This window comes from Citrus sinensis, chromosome 1, assembly GCF_022201045.2.
Source record: "Citrus sinensis cultivar Valencia sweet orange chromosome 1, DVS_A1.0, whole genome shotgun sequence".
Classification (NCBI taxonomy): domain Eukaryota; kingdom Viridiplantae; phylum Streptophyta; class Magnoliopsida; order Sapindales; family Rutaceae; genus Citrus; species Citrus sinensis.
In genome coordinates, this window is record NC_068556.1 from 18,475,170 (window position 1) to 18,500,805 (window position 25,636).

Genomic DNA, 25,636 nt, shown 5'->3' on the forward strand with positions numbered 1-25,636 from the left:
CTTAAGAATTCCTCTCCCTAGCACACCAATGGCTGACCAAATTCTTTGGCACTATGATAAGAAAGGAATTTACACTGTCAAGAGCGGATACCAAGTGGCCCTGAGGATTAATTTCCCGGATACCCCTTCCTGTTCAGAGCAGCCAGCCAACCAATGGTCGATTATTTGGTCCATGTCCTTACCAGAAAAAATCAAGATCTTCATCTGGAGAGCAGCAAAAAACATACTTCCAACAGCTAAGAACTTATGGAGGAGGAAAATAGTGCCACAACCCGAATGCCAAATTTGTGGAATCAGCATGGAAACTGTTGGTCATGCGTTGGTGGAGTGTAAATCTGCTCGCAAAATCTGGAAAACTACCAAGTTTGATGCTGAGCTTAAACACATTGGTGGCCATGACATTCTGGGCATATTGCATGTGCTGGTGAAAAGAGTGGGGAAATCAGATACAGAGTTGGTGGTTGCTCTTCTCTGGGTAATTTGGGGTGTTCGAAATCAAAGCTTGTTCAAAGGGAAGAGGGAGGACCCTGGCATAGCAGCAGCTAAGGCTGAGGTTGTTGTGGAGTCTTTTAGAAGGATCCAAAGTACTGGGACAATGGCCCATACTGGAGATACATTGGAGAATCATGTATGCTGGAGCCCCCCCCCCTCCAAATTGGTGTAAGATCAATGTGGATGCAGCTGTAAATCTGGAGGATCATTTAGTTGGGCTGGGAATTGTTATACGGGATGCTAACAAGAATTTTGTGGCTGCTGCAATCAAGAATACAAAGCTGTACAGTGGCGTTACCTTTGCAGAAGCAGAGGCAATGAACTGGGGACTGAAAGTAGCTTATGATGCAGGGCTGGCAAACATAATCATTGAATCAGACTCTCTCGAAGCTGTAGATTATGTTAACAACAGGAAGAGTAGCAGAACAGAGATCCAGTGGCTAATTTTGGAAGTTCAGAATAGATTGAAGGAGTTTTGTTCTTGGAAAACACTGCACACGCCGCCAAGGTCTTGTAATGCCATTGCTCATTCTCTAGCAAAGTTAGCTCTAGAGAAAAGTATAACTGTTGTTTGGGTAGGTTCGTACCCCTCAGAAGTCATGAATTTGTTAAACTCTTTTATGGAATGAATTTTATTTTCTTCTCAAAAAAAAAAAAAAAAGGTACACACAAAAAAGAAAAGACATCATCCCAATCAAGTATATAAACCAGGAATATGCTCAGAGTATCTTTTATTTTCAAGTGAAATTATATAATATATTATATAATCCGAAAGGATAATATCTGAAGAGATTGCAATTTTGTAATGGGCCCCAAAGCCGAGTGTCAAAAATCTTTAGGACCAAGAAGTAGGTTCTGCGAAAGGTACACGCAAAACAAAAACAGAATCAAACATGCACAGCACATTGACACACAATCAGCATGACAGAACCAAAACTAGTTGTTGTCTTAATTTCATTGGTTGAGTTTCCAGCCACTACTTCCTCTTTCATTCCCTGTTGGCCACAAACACACTCTGACATTGAAACTCCCCCACCCACATCATGGCTTCTCTGACTCTAACCCCTCTTTCTCATTCACCAACATCCCTTTCCAGCAACACTAGCACACAAAGAGTCACAAAAAAACTGTCTTTTCAATCTCCAACACGACGTCGTTTGCTTGTTAATGGTAAAGAGTATCGAAGTAGAAGAAGAAGCCTTGTTTTGAGGAGGTCAGCCGTCGATGACGTTCCCGTTCTTGACCCACCACCTCCTCCTCCTCCCGATTCTTCAGAAAGCGACAAAACTGAGTTCATTGCTTCTTTGAAGCTCAAGTTGCTCGTAAGCTTTTCGATTTTGTGAACTGGGTGATCAAATTTTTCGTTTTGTGCTCCGTTTGCTACTTTTTTAGTGAAGTGGGTTATTCTCAATTTTGTTTTTTTTCCCCTCAGTTTTAGGTCCGCCGATTTTGCGGATACGGTTGAATTTTGTCTCATGTTTGTTCTGCTTATGCAATTTATGTATTGATTGATTCGAATTTTTTAATTTGCATGTAATAGACGCTAAGTTGATTGAAGCAACTGTATTATTTAGTTTTGATTAAATTATTACAAGGTTTTTAGTAGAAACATGAATCGTTGTTCATGTATTTGGTGGGGGGCCCCCTAGAATCATTTGATGGAAGGAAAACCGGAACAAGAAGTGGATTTCTGGTTGCAGTTTCGATGGGCATTTGTGATCACTGAAACAAATATAAACGCGCATGAAAGGATAATTTTGGAATAGTGTTTCAGTTTGAAATGTTAACAAACTAAACTCATAATTTACAATGCATTAGGCGACAAATCGTGGTTGTAGTGATGCTGAAGAGTTTGATGTAATGACTGGCTGTTGAATGTGTAGTGCAACAATTAGCCTGGGAGCCCTCAGATTGATCATTTACTGACTTGGGCATTTGACCCTATATATGGGAGGAGTTTCTTTAAATTTATTGGCAATGTTGCTGGATGAAAGTAGATTCATAGTTGAAACAAATTTGTGGGATTTTCAAATCTAGCTTCTGCGTTGTGATTGCTAATTTTACTTTGGAGTTTACTGAATCACTTTTCATTTCCCAAACCATCATGTTGAGCAAATTACATAGTTTTGACCTTAATTGTTAGTGTAAAGTACCAATCAGGGATATGGATTTGAAAATTGACAGTCTAGATATTATTAAGTTATTCTTGTTATCATCTATATAGAAGGTTCAGCTAATAGAACTTTTTCAATGGAGCAACAAATGAATGCGAATTATTTATGTGCACGGTGATTCTTTGAAAATTTTCCATTTCAGCAGTAGAGTTGGTTTGTTAATGCATCCCAACTTTCTTTGTTTTTGACACTGGTCTCCATCTCCAGAAATGTTGAGATAATTTTTGGAAGAGGGAAATAGTCTTAAGTTTTTTGACACAGATCTCCCTTATGATTATTGTTAATGAAGACAAAGTCATAAATAAACATGATGGTGCCTATGTGGAGTTGATGTTGATCTCCTCTGTGATAATTGGAAATGAAGACAAAGTCATAGATAAACGTGATGGTGCCTATATGGAGTTGATGTTTTATTATGTTCTTTGCCTGTAATATGTTGACAAATTTGGGTTGGTGAAACACAGAATGCTGTTTCTGGGCTGAACAGAGGTCTTGCTGCAAACACAGATGATCTGCAGAAGGCAGACGCTGCTGCAAAAGAGCTTGAGGCTGTTGGAGGACCAGTAGACCTCTCGGTTGGTCTCGATAGATTACAAGGGAAATGGAGACTACTGTACAGCAGTGCATTCTCATCTCGCACTCTAGGTGGAAGTCGGCCTGGACCTCCCACTGGAAGGCTACTCCCCATAACTCTTGGCCAGGTTTGCTCTTCACCTCTAGTGTTTATGTTGTTCATGGTCATTTATTATTTATTTTTGCATGTGGTTTATTTGTTGGTTCATAATGGCTCACCTGAGCCTTCGGCCAAAGCATAGGTTCTCAGGCACATTACCTCATGGCCTAAAATGAAAACTAGAAGAATCACAATGTTATGACAAATTGGTCAGCTGGTTGCTCCAGAAGCATCTGCTTTAAGCAAGAAATAGGCACAAAATATATTCTCTTTGTGGATTATTAAATATATGAATTATCCACAATCCGAATGAAAATATGTTGTGGGCGCAGGTCTTTCAACGGATTGACATATTAAGCAAAGATTTTGATAACATAGCAGAACTTGAATTGGGTGTTCCATGGCCCCTGCCACCAGTTGAAGTGACTGCCACATTAGCCCATAAATTTGAACTCATAGGTTGGCGCTTCTTATGAACTCATGTCTTGTGCTCTAACTTCTATACATCTCATGCTATAATATTCTTTGCCGTGGAAGAGACAACTGTTCTGATAAAGCCTTTTTTTTTTTCCTTCTGATGAGAACAGGATCATCAAATATTAAAATAATATTTGAGAAGACGACTGTAAAGACAACAGGGAACTTATCACAGCTTCCACCCCTTGAGTTACCTCGTTTTCCAGATGCATTAAGGCCTCCATCTGATACAAGAAGTGGTGAATTTGAGGTGACATACCTCGATAATGATACCCGCATTACCAGAGGAGACAGAGCCGAGCTGAGAGTTTTCGTGATCACTTAGGGTCCTTACATCCTTACAGTTTCCAGCTTGTATCTACATTATTTTCTGATGATTGTATACACAAAGTGGTGAAAAGAAGCCCCGTGAAAAGCAGTTCTTCCTGGATCAAGTGAATCATTGCACAATTATATACGCAGATACTCTTTTGCCACTTTCCATTTGCAATGTTTATGAAGCTGAAGTGAACCAAATTTCACATGTAACTCAGAAATTAGAGTGCAGCTTTTAACACCCTGTGAAAACTCTTATGAAACTTCACTTGTTACATTTATAGAGCTTCTCTTGACCACAGTTGCAGAAAGGACAAAAGATACAATGGAGTTTAATAATATTCAAATATCATCTAGAAAGACTAGAATAAATTAATTAAATTTTAAAATATACTTTTTTATAATAAAAACCAATCATTAAATAATTTATTTCCTCATTGTTTCAAAATGGTTTTGAGTTTATAAAAAATTAATTACATGATATATTAAAATTTCAAGGTATTGAGCTTCATAATTGGGGGTAAAGATATTTTAATTTAATTAAAGAGTAATGATACAGCCACAAATTCTTGTACAAACTTATTTTGTACAAACTGATGTGGCATTAATTCATTGGTTGAATGAAAATATAAATTAATAAAAACAAATCATGTGGGCCAAGTGATATTTAATTCAATCAATCTTATCATGCTACATCAGTTTGTACAAAATAAGTTTGTATAATAGTTTGTGGCTGTATCATTACTCTTAATTAAATTCAATTTGTCCTTTTATGTAATTTCAAATAGTAACTGGGGTTTACAAAAAATGGGGTTTTAAAAGGATTTTAAAGGGGTGTCAAAAGCTTAACTAAAGATTCTTACTTTGATAATGGGTTGGGATGGGTAGTAGAGAATATTGGCCCAGTTTGAGTTGGGCTTAAGTTTTCAGCCTAGCAAGGTCCCGCATTGACCATTTAACCCTCGGACAATAGAAGAAATTAATATTATTTCATTTCACGAGAAAAGACAAGTTTCACATCCGTCCCGGAAGAAGAGAGACGTTAGAAACTGTAACGGCTCTTTTTTTAAAAACTTCAAAGCCCTAATTTTAATTTCTATTGTTTCTTTCCATTTTCAGAACTCAATCACAGCTCTCTCTCTCTTTCTTTCTTTCTATCTTTCTCTCTCAACATCAAAACGTGAATTCAATCTTGAGTCTTTAATCTTTGTTTCTGGAAAATACCCGGAAAATTCCCACAATCTTGAAATTTAAAGCTCAAAATCTTTTCTGGGTATCACAGAGAAAATGGCTCCAACACCATCTTCATCTTCCAAATCAAATCAAATTCTTTTCAAAACTCCTCAATCCAAACATCGACTTAACTTCACCTCTGCAAGAAACACAACACCAAACCCTAACACTACAGCCAAAGAATCCGCTCCACAAGACCATCCAATAGAAGTTGTAGGCAGAATCCGAAATTTCCCTAACCCTAACCCTAAAGAAAAACCCAGTTCAGTTTTACAAGTGAACCCAGATAAGCAAACCCTGAGAGTAAGGGCTGATTTTGGCTACAGAGATTTTAGCCTTGACGGGGTTTCTTTGTCGGAAGAAGAGGATCTTGATTCCTTCTACAAGAAGTTTGTGGAGTCAAGAATCAGTGGAGTGAAATTGGGGGAAAAATGTACTATTATGATGTATGGACCCACTGGTTCTGGCAAGAGTCACACAATGTTTGGGTGTGCTAAGCAGCCAGGGATTGTCTACAAGTCTTTGAAGGATATTTTGGGTGATGAAAGTGATAATGGGGAGAAAATTGGATTTAGTACTTTTGTTCAGGTGACCGTTTTGGAGATATATAATGAGGAGATTTATGATCTTTTGTCGAGCAACAATGGTGGTGGGTTCGGAATCGGGTGGCCTAAAGGAAGTGGATCTAAGGTAATTTTAAAAATCACTCTTTTTTATTATTTCTGATGGTTTTGTAATTGGTGTTATACTGATTTTCTAACCCTGCATTTGTGTGTTGCTTATGTTGGATAGTACATATTTTTTCTCTTCGTATTTGTGTTGTAGCACTGTATGCATTGCTTCATAGAAATGATGGCATGGATTGCTTTTAATGTTTTATAAAAAGAAGTGGTACGATTATATAAAAAAGATGGCCACTGTTATATGTAGGGACCGTTGTTATTGTGAAATATAAGTTTGGTTGTTAAGTTAGATGAGCTTGTAACTTGTAAGATTAGGATATCACATGTCGAATAGATGAAGTTGAATTATGTTAGAGTTTAGATAGTAGAATTGGCCTGTGCGCAGACTCTTAATATTCGAACTAAGTCTTTGATTGCAGTTGGTATGAACTTGTGTTCAGCATAATTGCCCCATTATGTGGCCTGAAGTTGAACCACAATTGCTTCAGAAGAATTTCATAGGTTTTTCCAACCTTGTTCTCTTCTAAATTTTAATGCGCTAATTAAGAATCAAGATGCTTGTCTATTTATGTTCTACCTCATGAAGCAATCACTTTAAAACCACTTCATCTTACTCTTCTTACTCCTTATGCTGTGACTGTGTTGTTGACAATAGACTCACAGTTTCTGGTATTTGATCTGACACTATATTGGCTAACACTTTAGTTGTTGATGTACATGAGACAGCTCTTTGTTTGACACTAAATTTATTGCTAATTCAATTTTTTTTACTATTTAGGTAATCGACAGACTTGATTTTAACTATTTTTGTTGACTTTTGCTAAGAAACCTCTCAAATCCTTAGCATATTTTATTAAAGCTAGGTAGGCACACGTTCTCCTAAATCATTTTTTGTTCCGTACATTTATTTTGCAGGTGAGACTGGAAGTAATGGGAAAAAAAGCAAAGAATGCCACTTTTATATCTGGAATAGAGGCTGGCAAGATTTCAAAAGAGATCCAGAAAGTGGAGAAGCGAAGAATAGTGAAAAGCACGCAGTGCAATGAAAGAAGTTCTCGAAGCCACTGCATGGTATATGCTTCTCAAATTTGAATATAAATTAGTCAAAAATTCAATTACAAATGTGTACAAATATTCCTTAATTCCATTACATGCAATCATCCTTTTCGAATTTTTATGGCTCATTTGAGAATAACCTGCCATATATCTTTTTTTACAGATAATCCTCGATGTCCCAACGGTGGGAGGACGGCTGATGCTTGTTGACATGGCTGGTTCTGAAAACATTGAGCAAGCAGGTCAAACAGGATTTGAGGCAAAAATGCAGGTACACTGTCAAAAAGAAAGAAAGAAAAAATCAGACCTTGCTTCATATTAGTTGTTTATCTCATAGTTTGACTCCCTGCTCTGGATTGCTCAAGATCTTTTCCTAGCAGTTACAAGATAACAGTAATTTGTTTTTCTCTTGAAATTGTAGACAGCAAAGATTAACCAAGGTAATATAGCATTAAAGAGAGTGGTTGAATCTATTGCCAATGGTGATTCTCATGTGCCTTTTCGAGACAGCAAATTGACTATGCTTCTCCAGGTACACAAAACAGTTGTTAACTTTCACAAGGTTTTTCTGCTATCATGGTTTGACGAGTCTTTGCATATTCTGTTCCAGGATTCTTTTGAGGATGATAAGTCAAAAATTTTGATGGTACTTTGTGCAAGTCCAGATCCCAAAGAGATACACAAGACGATTTGCACCCTTGAGTATGGAGCAAAAGCAAAATGTATCATTCGGGGTCCTCATACACCAGACAAAATTGGAGCTGAAGATTCATCATCTGCTGTCATTTTAGGATCAAAGATTAGTGCGATGGACCAGTTCATTTACAAGCTGCAAATGGAGAACAAGCTCAGAGAGAAAGAGCGTAATGAAGCGCATGACAAGCTTTTAAAGAAAGAAGAGGAAGTTTCTCAATTGAGAGCAAAACTCCAGCTTGTAGAGGAAAAGGGATCTGGAGCAAGTGAGCAAGAAATTAACGTGAAGGTGACTGAGCGAACTCAGATTCTGAAACATCAATTGGAGAAGAAATTGGAGGAGTGTCAGAGAATGGCCGAGGAGTTTGTTGAGATAGAGAGGAGGAGAATGGAAGAAAGGATACTGCAACAGCAGCAGGAAGTCGAAATGCTGAGAAGGAGGTTAGAGGAAATTGAGTTCGAACTTTGCCATTCAAGAGATAGAGATGTTCGCAGTTCAAAGGACCTGGATGGAAGCAGCTTTGCCAGAAGGCTGATGGGCATATATGCTGATGAGGACCCAGGGATGGTAAAGTCAATGGATCTAGACATGGGTGATGTAGAGCCATTTGTTCGTGATCTAAAGCATGTAGATAGGCCTGTTCATCAACAAGACAATAATGAAATTCAGGGCTGGCTTCAAAAAACTTCTAACGAAATTGATGAACACGAAGTTTTTGCATCAAAATATGGTGACAAAGTATGTTTGAGCACTGTATTTGAGGAAGAAGAGATAGAAGACGAGGAGGACGATCATAAAGACAGTGCTGAAGATGAAGTAGAGAAGGTTATAATAGAGGAGAAAAGGGTCTGTTCAAGTGGGTTAGCTGATGGAAATATTCCCAGTCTCAATCTTACTACAGGCTTATTGGCATCTTCCCCTCAGAAACCTGAAGACACAGAGTCCTCCAGAAGGTTAAGAATTCAGAACATATTTACTCTTTGTGGAAACAACAGGGAGCTTTCTCAGCACACGAGGACACCAGTACCAGCAAAAAGGAATGCTGAAAACATTGATCCTCTTGCTTGTCAATTGAAGACTGTTAGCAGTGTTCCCATGGTGGAACCTGTAATGGCATTGGCTTCAAAGGAGAATTACAACCCTTCGAGTAAAAGCACTGATGTGCAGGTTGAAGTGTATGCTGCTTTTACTTGGTAAATTCAAATTTTTAAACTGATTTTTTTCACTAACTTGCATTGTTCTTTTATGCAGGAACCTACTGTCTTTGCCAGCCCAATGCCATTGAATCCAATTGAAAACAAGCTATTCACTTCGACTCCTCCGCATCTAAGTTCAACCCCCTTCATTACTCTTAAAAGGGGCATTAGTTGAGTGCAGTGTGTACTGGGTGTTTTGAGTGAGTATATTACATGTGTACTCAGCAAACAATGTGATTTTGTTGATAATCGAATGCGCCTGTATTGCAATTATATATGTATAGTTGATATATTTCTCTTGATGATATATCAGTGTCCGTCTTTTTAAACAACTGTAGGTAAACAATTTCAGTTCATACCCTGAGTTGAGACATTCTGAAGCTTATCTGAAGAACTGGTGCTTCATAAGCTATCTTTCTTGTCTACCTACGAGTGCTCCTCATTATCCAAATTTCCTCTTCTTTTGGTTTACTAAAGTGTGTAAAACTCGCACATTTTTGCTATTGATCATCTTGCATTTGCAATGACTGATGGGTAAGAACTTTTGGACTCACTTGCTTATGTACGTGTAGCCAATGTTGAACCGGCAGTACCAGTTAGTGTCTTCAAAAGTGAAAGCACTGACTTGCACAAGTTTGTGTGAAATGGTGACGTCTGGTTTGGATTTTGTAATGAGCCGTGGTCCCTCTGAAGGTGGCCCCACTGTTGCAACTAGAATATTATTTTTTCTTGATTAACTTTCTTGAAGGACAAAATCCATTCACGTAATTGGAATAAAAGCAGCCTGCTTTTGTATCAAAATTATGTTTTGAGAGTCCCTATATTATAATTAATGTAACATACACACTCAACAACAATCACATAAATAATGAACTCATATAATTTATGTGATTGTTATTGGATATGTATGTTATATTAATTGTAACATAGTATTTTTCTAATTATAAAATTGAAAAAGCTGTTGCCTTCGAAGACTCCACGTCAAATCATTTTACTGTTCAGTGTTAGAATAAGTGGTGCATGATTGGATGCTTTGGACTACTCTTTTGTATCTCTTATTTCAGATAGAAGCGTGTTTCTCGAACCAAGCACAACATCCCCTTTATTTTCGGGAACGAGCCAAGAAGCCTCCTTTGTTATCCGTCCATAATTTAATTTTCATTTTTTAATCTCTTAAGAGACCAACGTTTTTTAAGAAGAAATTGGAAAGTAATGTCTAGTCAATAGCCAAATTAAATCTCTTAAGAAACCAAAGTTAACTTGACAAAAAGGACTTAAAATACGAGATGTGCGCACTTTAAATCAAAAGCTCTTCATTCACTCATACATACTTCCTGAATATTTTTCCTTTTCCACCCTTTGGCTTGAGGGACAAGTGCTGATGCCTTGTAGGTTCAAATTCAAATCCATCATCCAGAAATGGCAGACACAAAATGCCCAAGTGTGTGAGTTGGACCACAAAGTCAAGACGAATTCGATCACAAAATGCACGTAACACACTAACATAAAAGCTAAGAGGTGACCTCAACCTTCATGCACAAACTCCAGAATATCGTGGCCTAGCCACTAGAAAATTGAAAGCATCTTTTATATTTATATTCAATAATATTACATCAGAGGTAATCCCGGCTCACAAAGTCAAGACAAATTGTGACTTGTCAAAAACTATAAATCCTGAATCAGGATTCTATTTTGTGTATGACTTTGTTGTTAAGTCACTTGGGTTGGATAGTATTTAATTTTTGTGTAAGAGAAAGCCCAAAAATTGATTGTGCTGTAAGCATAAAATATTTATGTGTGTGTATTAACCGGGTCTTATTAAGCTACAAAATCTGTAATTTACTTTAATCTGGGTTTAGAGTGAGGAAAATTGACAATCTCTCCTCTGAGAGATTATTGTGTATGTAGGTGTTTTTGGTCATGCCACTAGTGATATTGGCACGGAAAGCTTATACATATAATATGGCTGGCATTTATAATTACATTATTTAGTTCCATATAGTTATATTTGTTGTACAAAATCTCATTTTGGTCACACTAACATGAAAAAAAAAAGTAGCTTAATTACACGTAATTGTAGTTTGGCCTTGGTATATTTCTTTCCGACACTAGTTTTGTTTGTATGTCATGAATGGCTCTAATTTGTTACATGCATCTATTTAGTGGAACATGTATCATTCACTCAGACATATTTTGTGCACACTTTTTGAAAATACCTTTTAAAGAGCTAAAAATGTACGGAATAAAAGAAAAACAAGTATCGAACCATTTTGCAAAAAATGGCGATACAAAATCATGCAACGATATTATTGGTGGTGCGTACAGACTCAGAAACTTTTCTTCCTCAACCTTTATAAAAGCCTCAGACTCGCCGCATTTTAAAAAATCAATCTAATTCTTAGATTCTCCCTAGTCCCTCTTCTTCTTCTTTCTCTTTCTTTCATTTTTTTCAACTCTGCCATTGCCAAATCTTATTCGTACTAATTAAACCCAGTCATACCTGCCAAATCTTATACTCACAAGCATGAATTTTTCAATTGATTTGAGGTTTTTATTTCTACCATTGCTAAATTTTATAATCTTCTTTATGTTCCTCAGGTCTCAAGATGGGAACTCTTGGGACATCCAAGATGGTACAAGTAAGATACTTTTGTATCCAATTTTAAAGCTCCAGTTCTGGTTCCTGATCCCTGCCGTCGTCATCCCATTACTGATCTTCCTCCTCACACCCATCAGAATTCCTCTCAGTGTGAGCCGCCCCATTTCCGTGAGTTGTGGAGAACTCTCAGTTCTGTTGGCTGTCTCAGCAGTGGCCTCTGTCATTTTGGCTCCGTCTCTGTTCTTGGTAGCCTATTTGTGCCTCATAATCTTATCACTCTGTTATGCAACGCTAGCTTCTCTGCTTAAGCGCTGCTTCAACTGGCTTCGAAATCTCACTGTAATAACATCCATTACTCGCACAATCTTGATCATGATCCACCGCGTGAACGGGGATCAAGAAATTCCAGAACAAGTTGATGAAGAGAACATTATTGAAGTAGAAGGGATCCACATCCAAACCCTGCAGCCAAGTTCTAGTGATGATGATGATGACGAGAATATATATATGCGTGTATGATTTTGCTGGTGCCACTGTAGGGTCCTAGTGCCTAATAAAATAACATAGGGTAGAACTACGAGTGTTTTATGAATATATGCTAACTTTCCATTTTCTAGTTAGTTATTACAATGATCTATACATATATAGTCTGTGAAAGCTTAGTTGCTGTTTTCGGCTTTTGTTTGAAAAGCATTTTTAGCGGTAGCACACACCCTCTATATTCTTATTTATTTTGGTTTTTGTATTATGGTCCAAACGAACAACGGTATATTAATAAAATTCTGAGTCTCAATTTATATTCTGTTTTAATTCTAAAGAAAAATTTAACTGTTTAAGTACCCTGAATATTAAATGTATAAAGGTTATTTTGATATTTTCACTTCAATAAAAAATTCCAAAAAATCACCCAAAACCCTAAACATTCCTCCGTCTATCGTCAAACCCAAACCCAAACAATTTCATTGTTGCCGCTGCGAAATCTGATAATCTCAGCTTATCGGAGTGGCTCGTCCATAATAGTAACGTTACAAAGCTAGAAACAGAGAGCCCGGTTTCTTGTAAGGTAAATACACACACATATACATACACACACACACACACACACACACACACACACATATATATACATACATACATACATACATATAGAAAATAAAAAATCTTGTACATATTTGAATCAAATCAATTAGAGGTTAAAAGTGGACCCCAATGAAAAAGCTTTAATTTTTTTCACATAAAAAAGGTTGATATGCTAGGAAATAAATAGAAAAAAAAAGTTTATTGATTAAGCTTATAAACGGAAATTGATAAGAATGAGATTTTGTTAGTGGAATCACATTGATTATGGTGTAAAGTGCTTATGAGGAAAAAGAAAATAATAGGTGGTTGTGTGGTGTAAAGAGTTCAGAGAGAAATTTGTAAAGAGGGAAAATGTCGGGGATTAATTAGAGATCCTTTAATTTCGTTGTAATAGGAAAGGGGTTTTATAAGGATTGTAGAGAGGTGACAATAGTCTCACTCTTTTATGAAATAAAAGCAAGCCCACTTGTAAGGTAAATTTCCAAAGCTAGAAACCCTAGGTATATTTTGGAATTTCTATTTTTGCCATGTTTGCTGACGAAATCACTAAACCAAAAAGGAAGATTAGCCTTTTTTTTTTTAATTTGTGTTGAATTTTTATAAGAAATTTCTTTTCTTTTCTTTTTTGTCCTTCTGCTCATCGTTGATGAGTGATTATTTGTTTAACTTAATTGAATTCGATTTTAGAGGTCTCTGATATTTCATTGCGGTCATTTTGTGACCTACTTCACTTTGATTGACAGATTGAGTTAATTTTTCTTGTTTTTGTGAATTGACCGCTTGCTGTAATTTATATGCTGAAGTCAGTTAATTTTTATTTATTTATTCTAAACATGGGTAAATAACGCTTGTGTTTTGATGAAAGGGGTGAAAATAGAGACTGTGACAATGAGTAATGGAGAATTTCTAGCCAAATAGGTGGTGGATTCTTTAGGAGGGCTTTATATTTGGAATTTTGATCACGTATTGCTGCTGCAGTTTGTGAATGCGGTCGTTGATGAACCGCAACTATCCAGAAATATACATCTCATTAAATATATCAAAACTCACTCATGCCTTATTTATAACTAAGAATTTGAAGAAGTGGAAGTAATTCTAAGTTCACTTCCTCTCGCGTGTGTGTGTTTTTAAGAAGAAAATCTGTAGCTAACCCAGCCCACAACCAACTTATGAGGTTTCTCTATTCTTTTGTGAAGTTCTATAACAAACAAAACCAACGTTCGGGTGATGACGATAATAATAAGGGAAAAGTACATTCAATCCCTCAACGGTTTAAAAAAAATTTATAACTCCTTTTTTATTAATAAATATCATTTATTTTAATAATAAATTTATTTTTAATTATTAATTATTATTATACATTTATAATAAATAAAAATTAATATATTAATTTAAGACATATCACAATTAATAATTTTTTAAAAACTTAAAATTGAGATATAATTATTTTTTTACAAAAATTATTTACTATAAATTATACCTTTCTAATGATCAAATCTTTCATATGTGATTATTACTAATAAAATAAAATTTGATTAAACCATTTTTCTTTGAGGAATCAAAACCATATTATTATTTTTAGAAATATATAATTTATAGCAAATAATTTAGGCAAAAATATAATAGTATCTCCATTTTTAGTTTTAAAAAATTATTAATTGTGACATGTCTCAAATCAATATATTAATTTATATTTATTATAAGGGTATAATAATAATTAAAAATTAAAAATAAATTTACTGATAAAATAAATAGTATTTATTAAAAAAAAAGGATTATAAGTTTTTTTTAAAATATTAAAAAAAATTTTACCCATTTTCCTAAAGGGGGTTGGATGTCCTTCTCCCTAATAATAATAATAATAATAAGCGGGAAAAAGTACAACAGAGACAGAACGAGGAAAAAAACAAAAGAAGAGAGAAGAGGAAGAAAAAGAAATGGAGGGAAAGAAAGCAATTGATTTTTACAGAGAATAATTGTGCACTTAAGGGAGCTGAGAACAACAGCAAGTATGACATTTATGGGAAATCAACGTGGATTTCGCTGGATTTTCTCATAAATCTTACTCTTTAGACCTGGTTTGGGTAAGTTTCTGTGCATGAGTTGTTCAATTTTGGAATCTTCTTACTTTTATTATTATTTTTTTTTGCCACTTAGTTTTCTTAATTGTTTCCTTGCTGCTGCTGTAACTTGCAGCAAGTTTAGGATTGTGTTAAATTTGGGATTCTTATATTTTAGGGCAGATAATGTCAAATTTTTCTGTAAGTACTGGGTCTTATTCATTCTATTAGTATATGTTCGTTCTTGTAAGCAAACAGTCACGGCTTAATTGTTAAAAGCTTGTACTTGCATCTGATGTAGATAAAATTTTCTTATCACACGTGCATCTAAGTTAGGGATGCGACAGTTATCAATTCAGCTAATAAAAAAAATATAAATCAATGTTAATAATCCAAATGATTTAACGGATGATGCATAATACACTAATACTAGCTTAAGTATACTACTTATACCACGTAGGATGAACAAATTTCTTTTAATGCTTACTCTTCGAATAACTTGAAATAATTCATTGCATCTCGTGTTCAGAATGAATGAAATTTGATCATTTCAGTGTTGTAAGAATCATAAGCTTGATATTCACCTTTTGGGTCAAATAAATGCCTAATCCAATTCTGTAGGTTTGACCAGTTGGGTCTATCATAAATCATAAATTCTGAAGCAATATTTGAATTAGAGTATAATTATTTTATTCTATGGTTATTTCATTCTTTTATTTTTATGAGATTACTACGGTTGTTTCATTGGTTGAAAATTGGAACTAGAATGGTTCTCAGCTTAGGTGTGAACTGAAATGGTTGTATTTGTTTGGAGAAAAAGAAGGGACTGTTCTACCTTGTGGTCATTTTTTTTTTCCCATATTTATAGTTGCTATGGGGAGTTTATCTCTAAAGAAAAAGGGTTTTGTGACTGGTAAAATATGTTAATTTTTACATGTTTTATAATTAGGACATGATGTGCTGTTTCTTGTTGCAGCCCCCTCCTTTGTTGATGAGTAACTTGTAATGTGCAGGCTTATACAAACAGGTTTTGATACATTAGCTGGTTAGGATAATTACCTACTTTCACTACCTGTGGGCTGTGGGACTGGGACTCCAACCCAAACTCACAAATTCAACTGAGAGCTGACCAGTGCGGTATATTGACGACTCTGTCTCAGTCGAACTCAGTCGGTCATCTATGTCTTTTCTTTTTATCACTTCCAAAGCTCAAGTTCTATGTTGAAAAAATTCTTGTGGGGGAAAAAAATGGAAAATCAAATAGAGGGTTGGGGTTTCAGTGGAATTTTAATTACTGTTAGATTAAGAACCCGCAGCCCCCTGTTTGAATTGTTCTGAAGAAGGGGTTTGATATTTTCATTTTTCAAAAGCAGTTTCTTTTTTAATCTTTTTGTATTTTAAATTTTAACTTTTGTGATTTTTAACTCTTTTTTATTTCTTTTAATGTATTTGGTTATCGAGTGTTTTGCCTACTGCCTAGTGACTGTAATATAACCTGTTTTCTTGTTGAAGAAAGAATAGAAGAATGTCGTTCTTGCTTGGAAATAAAATAGATTAAAAAACAAGTGTTTGTAGGTTTTTTTTTTATGGAATAAATAAGTCATTGCCCTGTTTTTAGGATTATTTAAAATGCAGATAATCACTGTGCTTTTTTGTTTGAAGAATTATTAATTCTAGAAAAATTTCATATTTAGCTCATCATTGGTGCGGATTTATTCCTCTAATAGTATATTTGAGTGTTTTATGATATTGTTTTGTTCCATTATTAATATTAGGAGAAGCATTTAGTGCTTCTATGGGTTTTTATTGTTTTCTTCAGCAGTATTTTCTCTGTCTAAAGGTCCTGTATTTCATGTGTTGATTGTTTGGTGTAGATTACTTTTTATAGCAATTTGATGAGGTTTCAAAGATTATAGGTGTTAAATAACCCAATTTGTTTAAATGCACCCGTGGATTGTATTTTGAGCAGATTAACTGAAAAGCTTTGTAGAATTTAGGCAACGAACTAAGTCTGTCAGAAATTTAAAATTGGTTTGGGAATCAGTTGTCTACTAAATAAATGTTTGTGGATACATGCATTGATTCTAAATTATGTTATTGATTTTGGGATGCTCCGACTTCTTGTAGCTCTTTGCTAATGGAAAATGTTTTTGCTTTTGGGCAAGGATAGAAAGCTAAAGTTCTCTGGCACTGCAATGTTCTAGCTCTTTTTTGGGTTACTTGGCAACATTGCATTTTTGAAGATAAGAGGGAAGACCAAGTTTCTTGCCAGTTGGCAGTGCGATGTTCACTTTTTGTCATCTGTTTGGACTTAGTTTGGAAGGGCTAGCTTTTTACATGGTTGTATATCTACGACTAAGCATAGAGATTGAGAGCATAATCTTGATAATGCTAGTTCCTGAAACTTTGATGAGAATGAGCTATTTTGTGCGTGAGTGAGTGTGTATATATATCTTAGTATGTATGTATATATGTATATATGCATATATCTATATATGTATATACATATATGTATGTAATTTTTTTTTTTTTGGTTATCTTAAAGGTGCATGCTTCCTTCCTGTCTCGTATTTTCACACTGATTGATGACTTATAAATGGTGGTGAGATTATGCCATGCTGTTATTTTGATCATGCCTGATGCCCCTAGTCATTGTTATGGAAAGCAATGTGGTTCTCATGATATTGCTCAATTCCATTAGCTTTTTTTTCCTTGGTCTACCTTCACCATTATGTGTTTTCTCTTATATTAAGTCCCAGCGGCTATAAGTGCTAGAGCCCGAGAGTTATTTCACCAAAGAAGCTGAACATCCAGGGAAATTAACAAGAATGATCTGTTTTACTTTTGCAGACAATCTCTGTAGGACTAGAGTCTAGCACTGCAGTTAAATATACAATAAATGGAAATTCGTATCCTGTTGTGAGGATAGGAGGGTGATGACTGTGATTGCATTAAATTGAAGTTTGGAAGTCAGGGAAATTGATTGAATGTGTCTCATCACATCTGTAAACTGCATTGATTGGTGGAACTTTTCAGGTGTTTGTAGATTCATTCATATTTTTTGCAAGGAAATTGTTTTCCTTAAATGTTTAAAGTTGATTCATGAGCTCTGCTTGCGAAAGATTAAACATGCATGGTTGTTTCTTGTCATACACAATTTATGGTTTTTGAAGTATTTTGCCCAAGATTTTCTACTAATTAATTACTTAATATTTTACCCACAATGTTCCTCCCAAGGTACGAATTTTTCTTTGGCGAGCACTTTTGAAAGATTTTACCCACAATGGACAAATTAAAGTCAAAGAGAGTTGTACTAGATTCGAAATGTCATATGTGTGGATGTTTGGAGGAAACAATGATGCATGCTTTGGTGGGATGTGGTTGGGCCCAAGGGGTGTGGAAAATCACAAAGTTTAGAGAGCTAATTGTGCAGAACAGACACCATGATTTATGGGGATTGTTTCAGTATGCTAGAAATGTGGTTACAAATTCTGAACTGCCTTTATTTGTGCTGACATCGTGGGGTATTTGGGAAGCTCAAAATAGATGCTTATATGAGAAAGTTAAAATAAAGCCATTACATGTAGTTTGATTCTGTGCAATCTGTTGGTGGAAGTTTTGAACAATCTAATGATGTTTTATGTACTCAGAAGTGGGGGGTGCCTCCAGCAGGTTGGTATAAATTAAATGTGGATGCAGCGGTAGATAAAGAAAATGGAAAGGTGGGTTATGGTGCTGTAATTTGTAATAGTAGTGGTCAGGTTATGGCTGTGGGGGTTGATCAAGGTGTCTTCTCCGATGATGTTGATATAGCCGAGGCTGAAACTCTTCGCTTCGGTATCCGACTTGCTAGCGAGACTAGTTTGTCTCCATTAATGGTGGAGTCGGATTCATTGCGGGTTATTCAATTTATTTCAGGCAAATGTCATACACGTATAGTGTTATTTTGGATTATTTCAGAGATTCAGATGCTAATTTTAGAGCGGGAAATCTTCCAACTTCGGCATATTCGTAGATGTAACCATGTGGCAACGTATTAGCGAAATATGCGCTTCACTATTCTTAATCCTCAGTATGGTTGGAGAATTACCCAAATTTTTTAGGATGTTATCTTTAAGTTAATTTCTGAAATAAAATACCCACATTTATTTAAAAAAATTAATTACTTAATAAGTTTCATAATTTTTCCCCCTTCTTTAAAGGATGGACGATCCTTGTATGATGGGACTACAGTTAGGGATTGTGTAGTATCAGTCGCAAAGAAATGTCTTGGAAGAAATTACAGATTAAAATGTGATCATTAAATGATAAAACCGTGTAACGTATTGGGAAGGGTAATGTAGCGAAGCGTCCTAGGATGAAATCCATCATTCAGAAAAAGTTTTCATGAAATCAGATATGGATGCTGGTCAATCATCAAGAGCATGGATCGTGTGCGAAACCTTATTGTTAACGAAGGGGCAAATTGATTTGAGATAATGATTTGGGCAATGCAAGTTGCTGAAAATCCAAAAGAATTAATACCTTAAATAATTTTTCTTTTAAAGGTGCTTAATTCCTTCATATCTCGTATATCTCCACATTGATTTAAGAGTTCCGAGAAATTATTGCGGTCACATTGATAGGATAAAAAGGTGGCCCTTAGCCCTTACGCATACTCGTAGCTTAGTTTTTGTTACAAACTCACAATCAAATACAAAGATGATAAGGTAAATGATAAATTTTTCTTTTTAATATTATTTAAAGCTGATCCGTTTTAGAAATTGGGTATACAAATTAAGCAAAACCTGCCCCGCATTGAAAGAATTCAAACAGTTCCTCAAGCTCGGGTCGGCAATGTCGTATAAAAAGATGCTCTTATTCTTCATTTCTCTTTTTGCTTTTAACATTATTTTCGTTCTAATGGTCCTTCAAAATGGGGTGAATAATACGTAACCCAAAAAACGACAATAACAATTAGAATTCCTTTTAACTTGCAGAAACTTGTTCAATAGAACATAAATTTGTGAGAGACGACAAAAGTTCCTCCATTACTTACTGAATAATTAAGAACACTTGCATCAAACCAGAAATTATTGCTCATTTCTTTTGATAAGTCTTTTGTAAACTCGGTGGAGTTACTTTTGATTTGTTGCTTTCATTGCATATTACAAAGGGTAAAAGCTCGTTTAGTCCCTATATTTTTAAAAATACCTCAAACCATCCATATCATTAAATTATTGACACTTTTGCCATATCTTTTGTTCCTTTTAACTTATTTTTATAATATTGCCCTATTATAATAATTTTTTAGACATTATTAAAAAGAAAAAAATAACCCTATTATAATAATTTTTTTAGACATTATTAAAAAGAAAAAAATAAATTACCAGTTTAACACCAAAAAATAAAATAAAATAAATAAATATATATTAATTTTTGTGGAACACACTCTTGAGTTAAAATATTAAGTTTTCTAAAAAAATTGATAATGTAATTTTTTACGATATTAATTTTTTAGACATACGTGAGCTTCCACAAAAATTAATATATACCTTTTTTGTTTTTATTTTATTTTTGAGTTTAATTTGATAATTTAATTTTTTATTAATATCCAAAAAAGAAACATTATTGTAAAAATGTAATATTATAAAAGCAAGTTAAAAATAATAAAAAATAATGGCATAAGTGTCAATATTTAGTAGCAAGGACGTTTTGAAGTGTTTTTAAAAATACATGGACTAAATGGACACTAACCTCATAATATAGGGACTAAACACGCTTTTACCCTATTACAAAATCAAAGCCCCGCAACGAAGAGATTCCTCTGTAAGTGCTCAATCCAATCTGATACTATTTAGTACGTACAATTGTATAATGAGAATTAACTCATGCAGAATCAATATCGAATCGAGCTAAGCTGCAACTTTACTGGATATAATGATCAATAATGGTTCGATTAATTAAGGTGGCTTTGATTTCAACGTTTGTGCATTGTGAAACAACCCTCTAGTGGGTGAAAAAGCAGAAATATAAAGTAAAGGAAACATGAAACATTTCTACGTCAGTCCATGGTCAAATTGCATAGTGATATTTAATTATGATCGCACTAAGCATCAACTTACGTCTTATAATTGATGAACGATTTACATCTGGTGAGTCCAGAGATATTATAACAAGACGTGTGTTACAATCTCTTTGTGAATTGCTTCTGAGAATTGATGTCTGATGAATTATGGCCTATCAATTTATGTATGCCTTTGTTTTCGGTCATGCCCCTAGGGATATTGTCATGGAAAGCTTATACGTATAGTATGGTTCGCATTTATTATTATATCTGTCACATAATTACATTAGTTCCATATAGTTATATTTGTGGTACATAATAAAAAATGTGAAATGGAAGAATATCCACATGTTTATTATTACTGAGTCTAGCTGGCAAATTTTCGAGTGCGTCAAACTCGAGATTTCCTTTTGACTATCCTTGGCGTCAGTTGATTATAAATTAATAGTTAGTATGCATTTCATTAGAAAAGCAATAATGGATAAAACACAACGTCACACAATATTACATCAAGTTTAAGTATAATTATGGGATAATACCTAAGACTCAATATGAAGTTAGGACAATGCCTAATAATAATATATAACTTCAAACACTACAAATTTCTAATAATTTAAAGGAGACTAAATGATTTCATACATTACAATCTAATGAAATAGTAGAGGAAGAGGAACCTACCTCAACTACTATAGATGAAATCGCTTTCCAGTCAAAAGAAGAATATTCATAATGTTTGACAATACAACACAATTCTAACCGACAACTTTTCCTTGTTCTTGCCACTGAAAAACTTAGTGAATTTAAAAAATAAAAAAAGAATTAACAGTAAATCATTAACAGCTAACTAAATTTGTAAGCAACAAGCGTCTTAGGGTATGCTTGTAAGTGAAAAATAAAAAAAAAATTTCCTTCTCTTAACACAGATTTGTTAATAAAAGAAGAGTAAAACATGAATATAAATATAAGAAAAAAAAACTACAAATAGGTTTGATATGGGAAGATTGTTGGTCTTCTGAGCTCTACTGAAATCAATATATATCATTTATCGCATGTTGTTTTCATAAAATCCAAAACCTCTCATGGCACCAAAAATTTAAAGGAAAATCGGTCATTTGTTTGGTAATTTATCTTGAGTGTGTGTGTGTATTAAGAAAATTATTTAAAAAATTAAAAAAAAGTATAAGAAAAATTATCTTACTATTTATTTTTTATTCAAACTGAAACTTATATTTCTTATTTTTAATTCTCAAATTTTTTATTTTAATTTCTATTCATATGGTTTATTTAATTTATAATAAATATAAGCAAAAATGTATTTGAAAATAATGGAAATACTGTAAAATTATTCTGGGAGGAGTATTGACTATATATTAACTTATAATCTCCCCCTTTGATATATAACAATTCTGAGTTAAAATGATTTCGTGTTACATTCAATTATGCTGCCTTGAACCGGACAGATTGACAATATTGGATCAAAGAATCAACACTTGGACTCGTTCGCTAATTTTATCGCATCACTTGAATAGAAACATTAAAGAGAAAAAAAGGTAGAGAATACCAAATGGAGATAGACCAAAAGATCTCATAAACAAGGACGTTTTTGTCAGCAAAATCCAGTGCTTCTTCTTTAGTGGAAGTGCGGAACACACACACTCCAACTCCTTAATTCCTTAAGTTGTAAGGAAGCATGGTTGAAAATTCATTATGTTCAATTTGGGAAAAATAAATCGGCTTTATACATTACGATTTTGCATTTATTTTTAAAATTTAGGCTAAAAAAATAACATACTCAAAGTAATAATAATGGTCACAAACGGACAAAGTAGAAAAGATTTTCCAAACTGGGTCGTACATGTACATGAAATATTCTTTTTTGTATATTGGCAGATCTATTAATTCATGAGAAGGAAAAAATTTTTGGAATATTGACTTGCGGAATTGATTTGAAGTTGTTTTGTTCCATTAAAATAAGCTTTAGGAGAAGTACCTAATACATTTATGGGTTAACTAAGAATATTCTATTGAAGCTTATTTTTAGGAGTTAAATAACCCAATTTATCAAAAAAGTGGCTGTCGAATATTCTATGTTTAGCAGATTAACTAAGAAGCTTGGTAGGTTTTAGGCAATTACATAATTGGATATATCTATTTGAAATTTTAATTGTACCATTGGATAATTGGTTTATCATGCACGGGAAATTCTAACCTGTCTCCTCAATTAATATGGGTGCGGATAAATGCATTTATCTCAATTACAGTGCAATGTTGCCATGAATAATAAAAGCCCGAGGAAATGGAGAAATGGAAAATAATATTTTGGGATGTTCCAAGTTCTTGCAGCTCTTTGTTATTAATGGAGGATAATGTTTCTGTTGGGCAAGGAAAGAAAATTAATCAGGTTCTTGGGCACTGTGATGTTCAAGCTCTTTTCCTGGTTACTTGGTAAAATAAATGAATCGCTAATTTTGAAGATAAAAGAGAAGATTAAGTCTCTCTCCCATAGGTGAAAACAGTTCACATTCCCCTTCGCCGATCCTTTGGACTTCTGTTGCAAATAAAAGAGCTTTCAAGGTTTTTTTTTTTTTTTTTGGTTTTGACCACGAGGTATTCTGGGGAGGGCCCCAATTGTGAGAGACACCTTTAAGTTCGTACCACAACTCAGACTAGAAGTCCCCGCTCGAACCGAGAGGCACATGTTCTCTCAATAAATGCGACTTTCCTGCGACTCGAACTGGGGAGCAAACCCAGTCAAGCCACTTAAGGGGACTCCATTGCCAGTGGAGCCAACACTTTGTTGATTCAAGGTTTTTTTTTTCCTTCTTTATTAAACTCCCAATTGTTAGACCAAAAAGGAAAGAAATCTGACTAGGTAAGCAAGGGATAAATTGAAGACTACGCATAGAGAAAATTAGGAGGATGACTTCGGTAATGCAAGTTGCTGAAAATCATTGGCAATAAGACGCGTTGTGCAATATTAGTTCTTCCATTATTTACTAAAAAATTAAGAACACTTTCACCAAACCAGATATTATTGCTCATTTCTTTTGGTAAGTCTTTTTCAAACTTGGTGGAGTTACTTTTGATTTGTTGCTTTCATTGCATATTACAAAATCAAAGCCCCGCAACGAAGAGATTCCTCTGTAGGTGCTCAATCCAATCTGATACTATTTAGTACGTACAATAGTATCATGATTCATGAGAATTAAGTCATGCAGAATCAATATCATATCGAGCTAAGCTGCAACTTTAGTGGATATAATGATCAATAATGGTTCGATTAATTAAGGTGACTTTGATTTCAACGTTCGTGCATCGTGAAACAACCCTCTAGTGGGTAAAAACTAAAAAGGCAGAAATAGAAAGGAAATATGAAACATTTCTATGTCGGTCCATGGTCAAATTGTAATTTCAATTAACATAGTGATATTTAAGTATGATCACACTAAGCATCAACTTACTTTCTATAATTGATGAACGATGTACATCTGTCATCTGGTGAGACGAGTGATACTGTAACAAGACGTGTGTTGCAATCTCTTTGTGAATTGCTTCTGAGAATTGATGTCTGTCTGGTGAACTGTGGCCTGTCAATTTATGCATGCCTTTATTTTCGGTCATGCCTCTTAGGGATATTGTCATCGAAAGCTTATACGTATGATATGGTTCGCATTTATTATTATATTCGTCACGTAGTTATATTAGTTCCATATAGTTATATTTGTTGTACATAATAAAAAATCTGAAATGGAAGAATACCCACGTTTTTTTTTTCTTTTTTTATTAGTGTGTCTAACTGAATGTGTCAAACTGGAGATTCCTTGCAGCAAATAATAATTAGTTTTAATATTTTAATTTAACAAAATGGGCGAATTCGAGATTTCCTTTTGACTATCCTTAGACTGGAAAAAAATGGTAAATGAAAAAAAGTATTAGTATTAAACAAAAATATGATTATTAAAGTTTAGGAATTCTTTTAATTGAATAAGAATCAAAGTTTGTATTTGGCTAGTGGATAAAAGAGCTGCCGATGTCATTGTTGATTATAAAATAATAATTAGTATGTACAGCACCAAAAATAATGGTTTGGTTGACTTTACTTTGAGAGCGCTTTGTTTTTGTTCTTTAATTAATAGTTAATTCTACCTCTGAGGCCTCAATCCAAAAAGCATGCACTTTTGAGGCCTCATCCAAAAGGCAGGCACAACTTCTTCCATTGCGAAATATGAAATTTCTTTTGACAATTTTGACTAGACTGACTTAGAAGCTTGGTAGACTTTAGGCAATTACATATTTACATGTATACATCTTTTTTTTTATATATACCGGTACAATTAAACAACTTAATATTACATAAGAGATATTTAGGAATTACTATTATTGCAGATAACTACCGGCATTATAATCAGACAACTAGTTGAGATAGGGATGGCAATGTGCAATTGTGCATAGTCCCCAGGTTTATTATTACTAAACTTATACTCGTATAAAATTTCAATTATTAAATTTACTTGCAACCTGCTATGGATTTTAATTTTTTTTAAGAAAACTCACCAACTACGAATTTTGACAATTACCAAAACCGCAATGATATTCAATGGATTTTTTGTGCGTTCCCACATTTAAAATCACAAATGTTAAAAAAATACATTTAATAATACCTAAAAAATTAAATTAAATAACTCAATATAAAAATTTGTAACAATAACCTATAATTTCATATAAAATATTCAATTCTAAATTTCATCAATGTAAATGGAAAATTAAAATTTCAACATTAGTCCCAAAAAAAGAAACTACAAGTCCAACACCAATTCTCGATCCAATATCAATTCTCAAATTTAAGTATGAAATATTT

General features: G+C 34.2%; 2 protein-coding genes and 1 long non-coding RNA gene across 6 annotated transcripts; all 3 read left to right on the forward strand.

Annotated features, from left to right (window-relative positions):
* The first annotated feature begins 1,431 nt into the window (after nt 1-1,431).
* LOC102619648 (plastid-lipid-associated protein 6, chloroplastic) lies at nt 1,432-4,432 on the forward strand. Its single transcript, XM_006489627.4, has 4 exons — nt 1,432-1,814; nt 3,131-3,367; nt 3,672-3,798; nt 3,927-4,432. Exons 1-4 carry the CDS (start codon nt 1,536-1,538, stop codon nt 4,139-4,141), a joined length of 858 nt encoding a protein of 285 aa, XP_006489690.3. The 5' UTR covers nt 1,432-1,535; the 3' UTR covers nt 4,142-4,432.
* Nucleotides 4,433-5,022: 590 nt separating this feature from the next.
* On the forward strand, nt 5,023-9,546 carry LOC102619938 (kinesin-like protein KIN-10A). 2 transcript variants are annotated; one of them, XM_052439351.1, is made up of 6 exons: nt 5,023-6,054; nt 6,963-7,118; nt 7,267-7,374; nt 7,525-7,635; nt 7,714-8,972; nt 9,049-9,546. In XM_052439351.1, the coding sequence occupies exons 1-6, from the start codon at nt 5,419-5,421 to the stop codon at nt 9,080-9,082; spliced, it is 2,304 nt and encodes a 767-aa protein (XP_052295311.1). In that variant the 5' UTR covers nt 5,023-5,418; the 3' UTR covers nt 9,083-9,546. The 2 variants fall into 2 exon arrangements, with proteins under 2 accessions (XP_052295311.1, XP_052295306.1); XM_052439346.1 differs by having other exon boundaries at nt 5,025-6,054; nt 7,714-8,964.
* A 5,010-nt stretch (nt 9,547-14,556) lies between these two features.
* Nucleotides 14,557-17,574, forward strand: LOC127901777 (uncharacterized). 3 transcript variants are annotated; one of them, XR_008054093.1, is made up of 3 exons: nt 14,557-14,756; nt 15,746-15,869; nt 16,860-17,574. It is a non-coding gene; the product is annotated as an uncharacterized LOC127901777 (long non-coding RNA). The 3 variants fall into 3 exon arrangements; XR_008054094.1 differs by having other exon boundaries at nt 16,903-17,574; XR_008054091.1 differs by lacking the exon at nt 16,860-17,574 and having other exon boundaries at nt 15,746-16,204.
* The last annotated feature ends 8,062 nt before the right edge of the window (nt 17,575-25,636 follow it).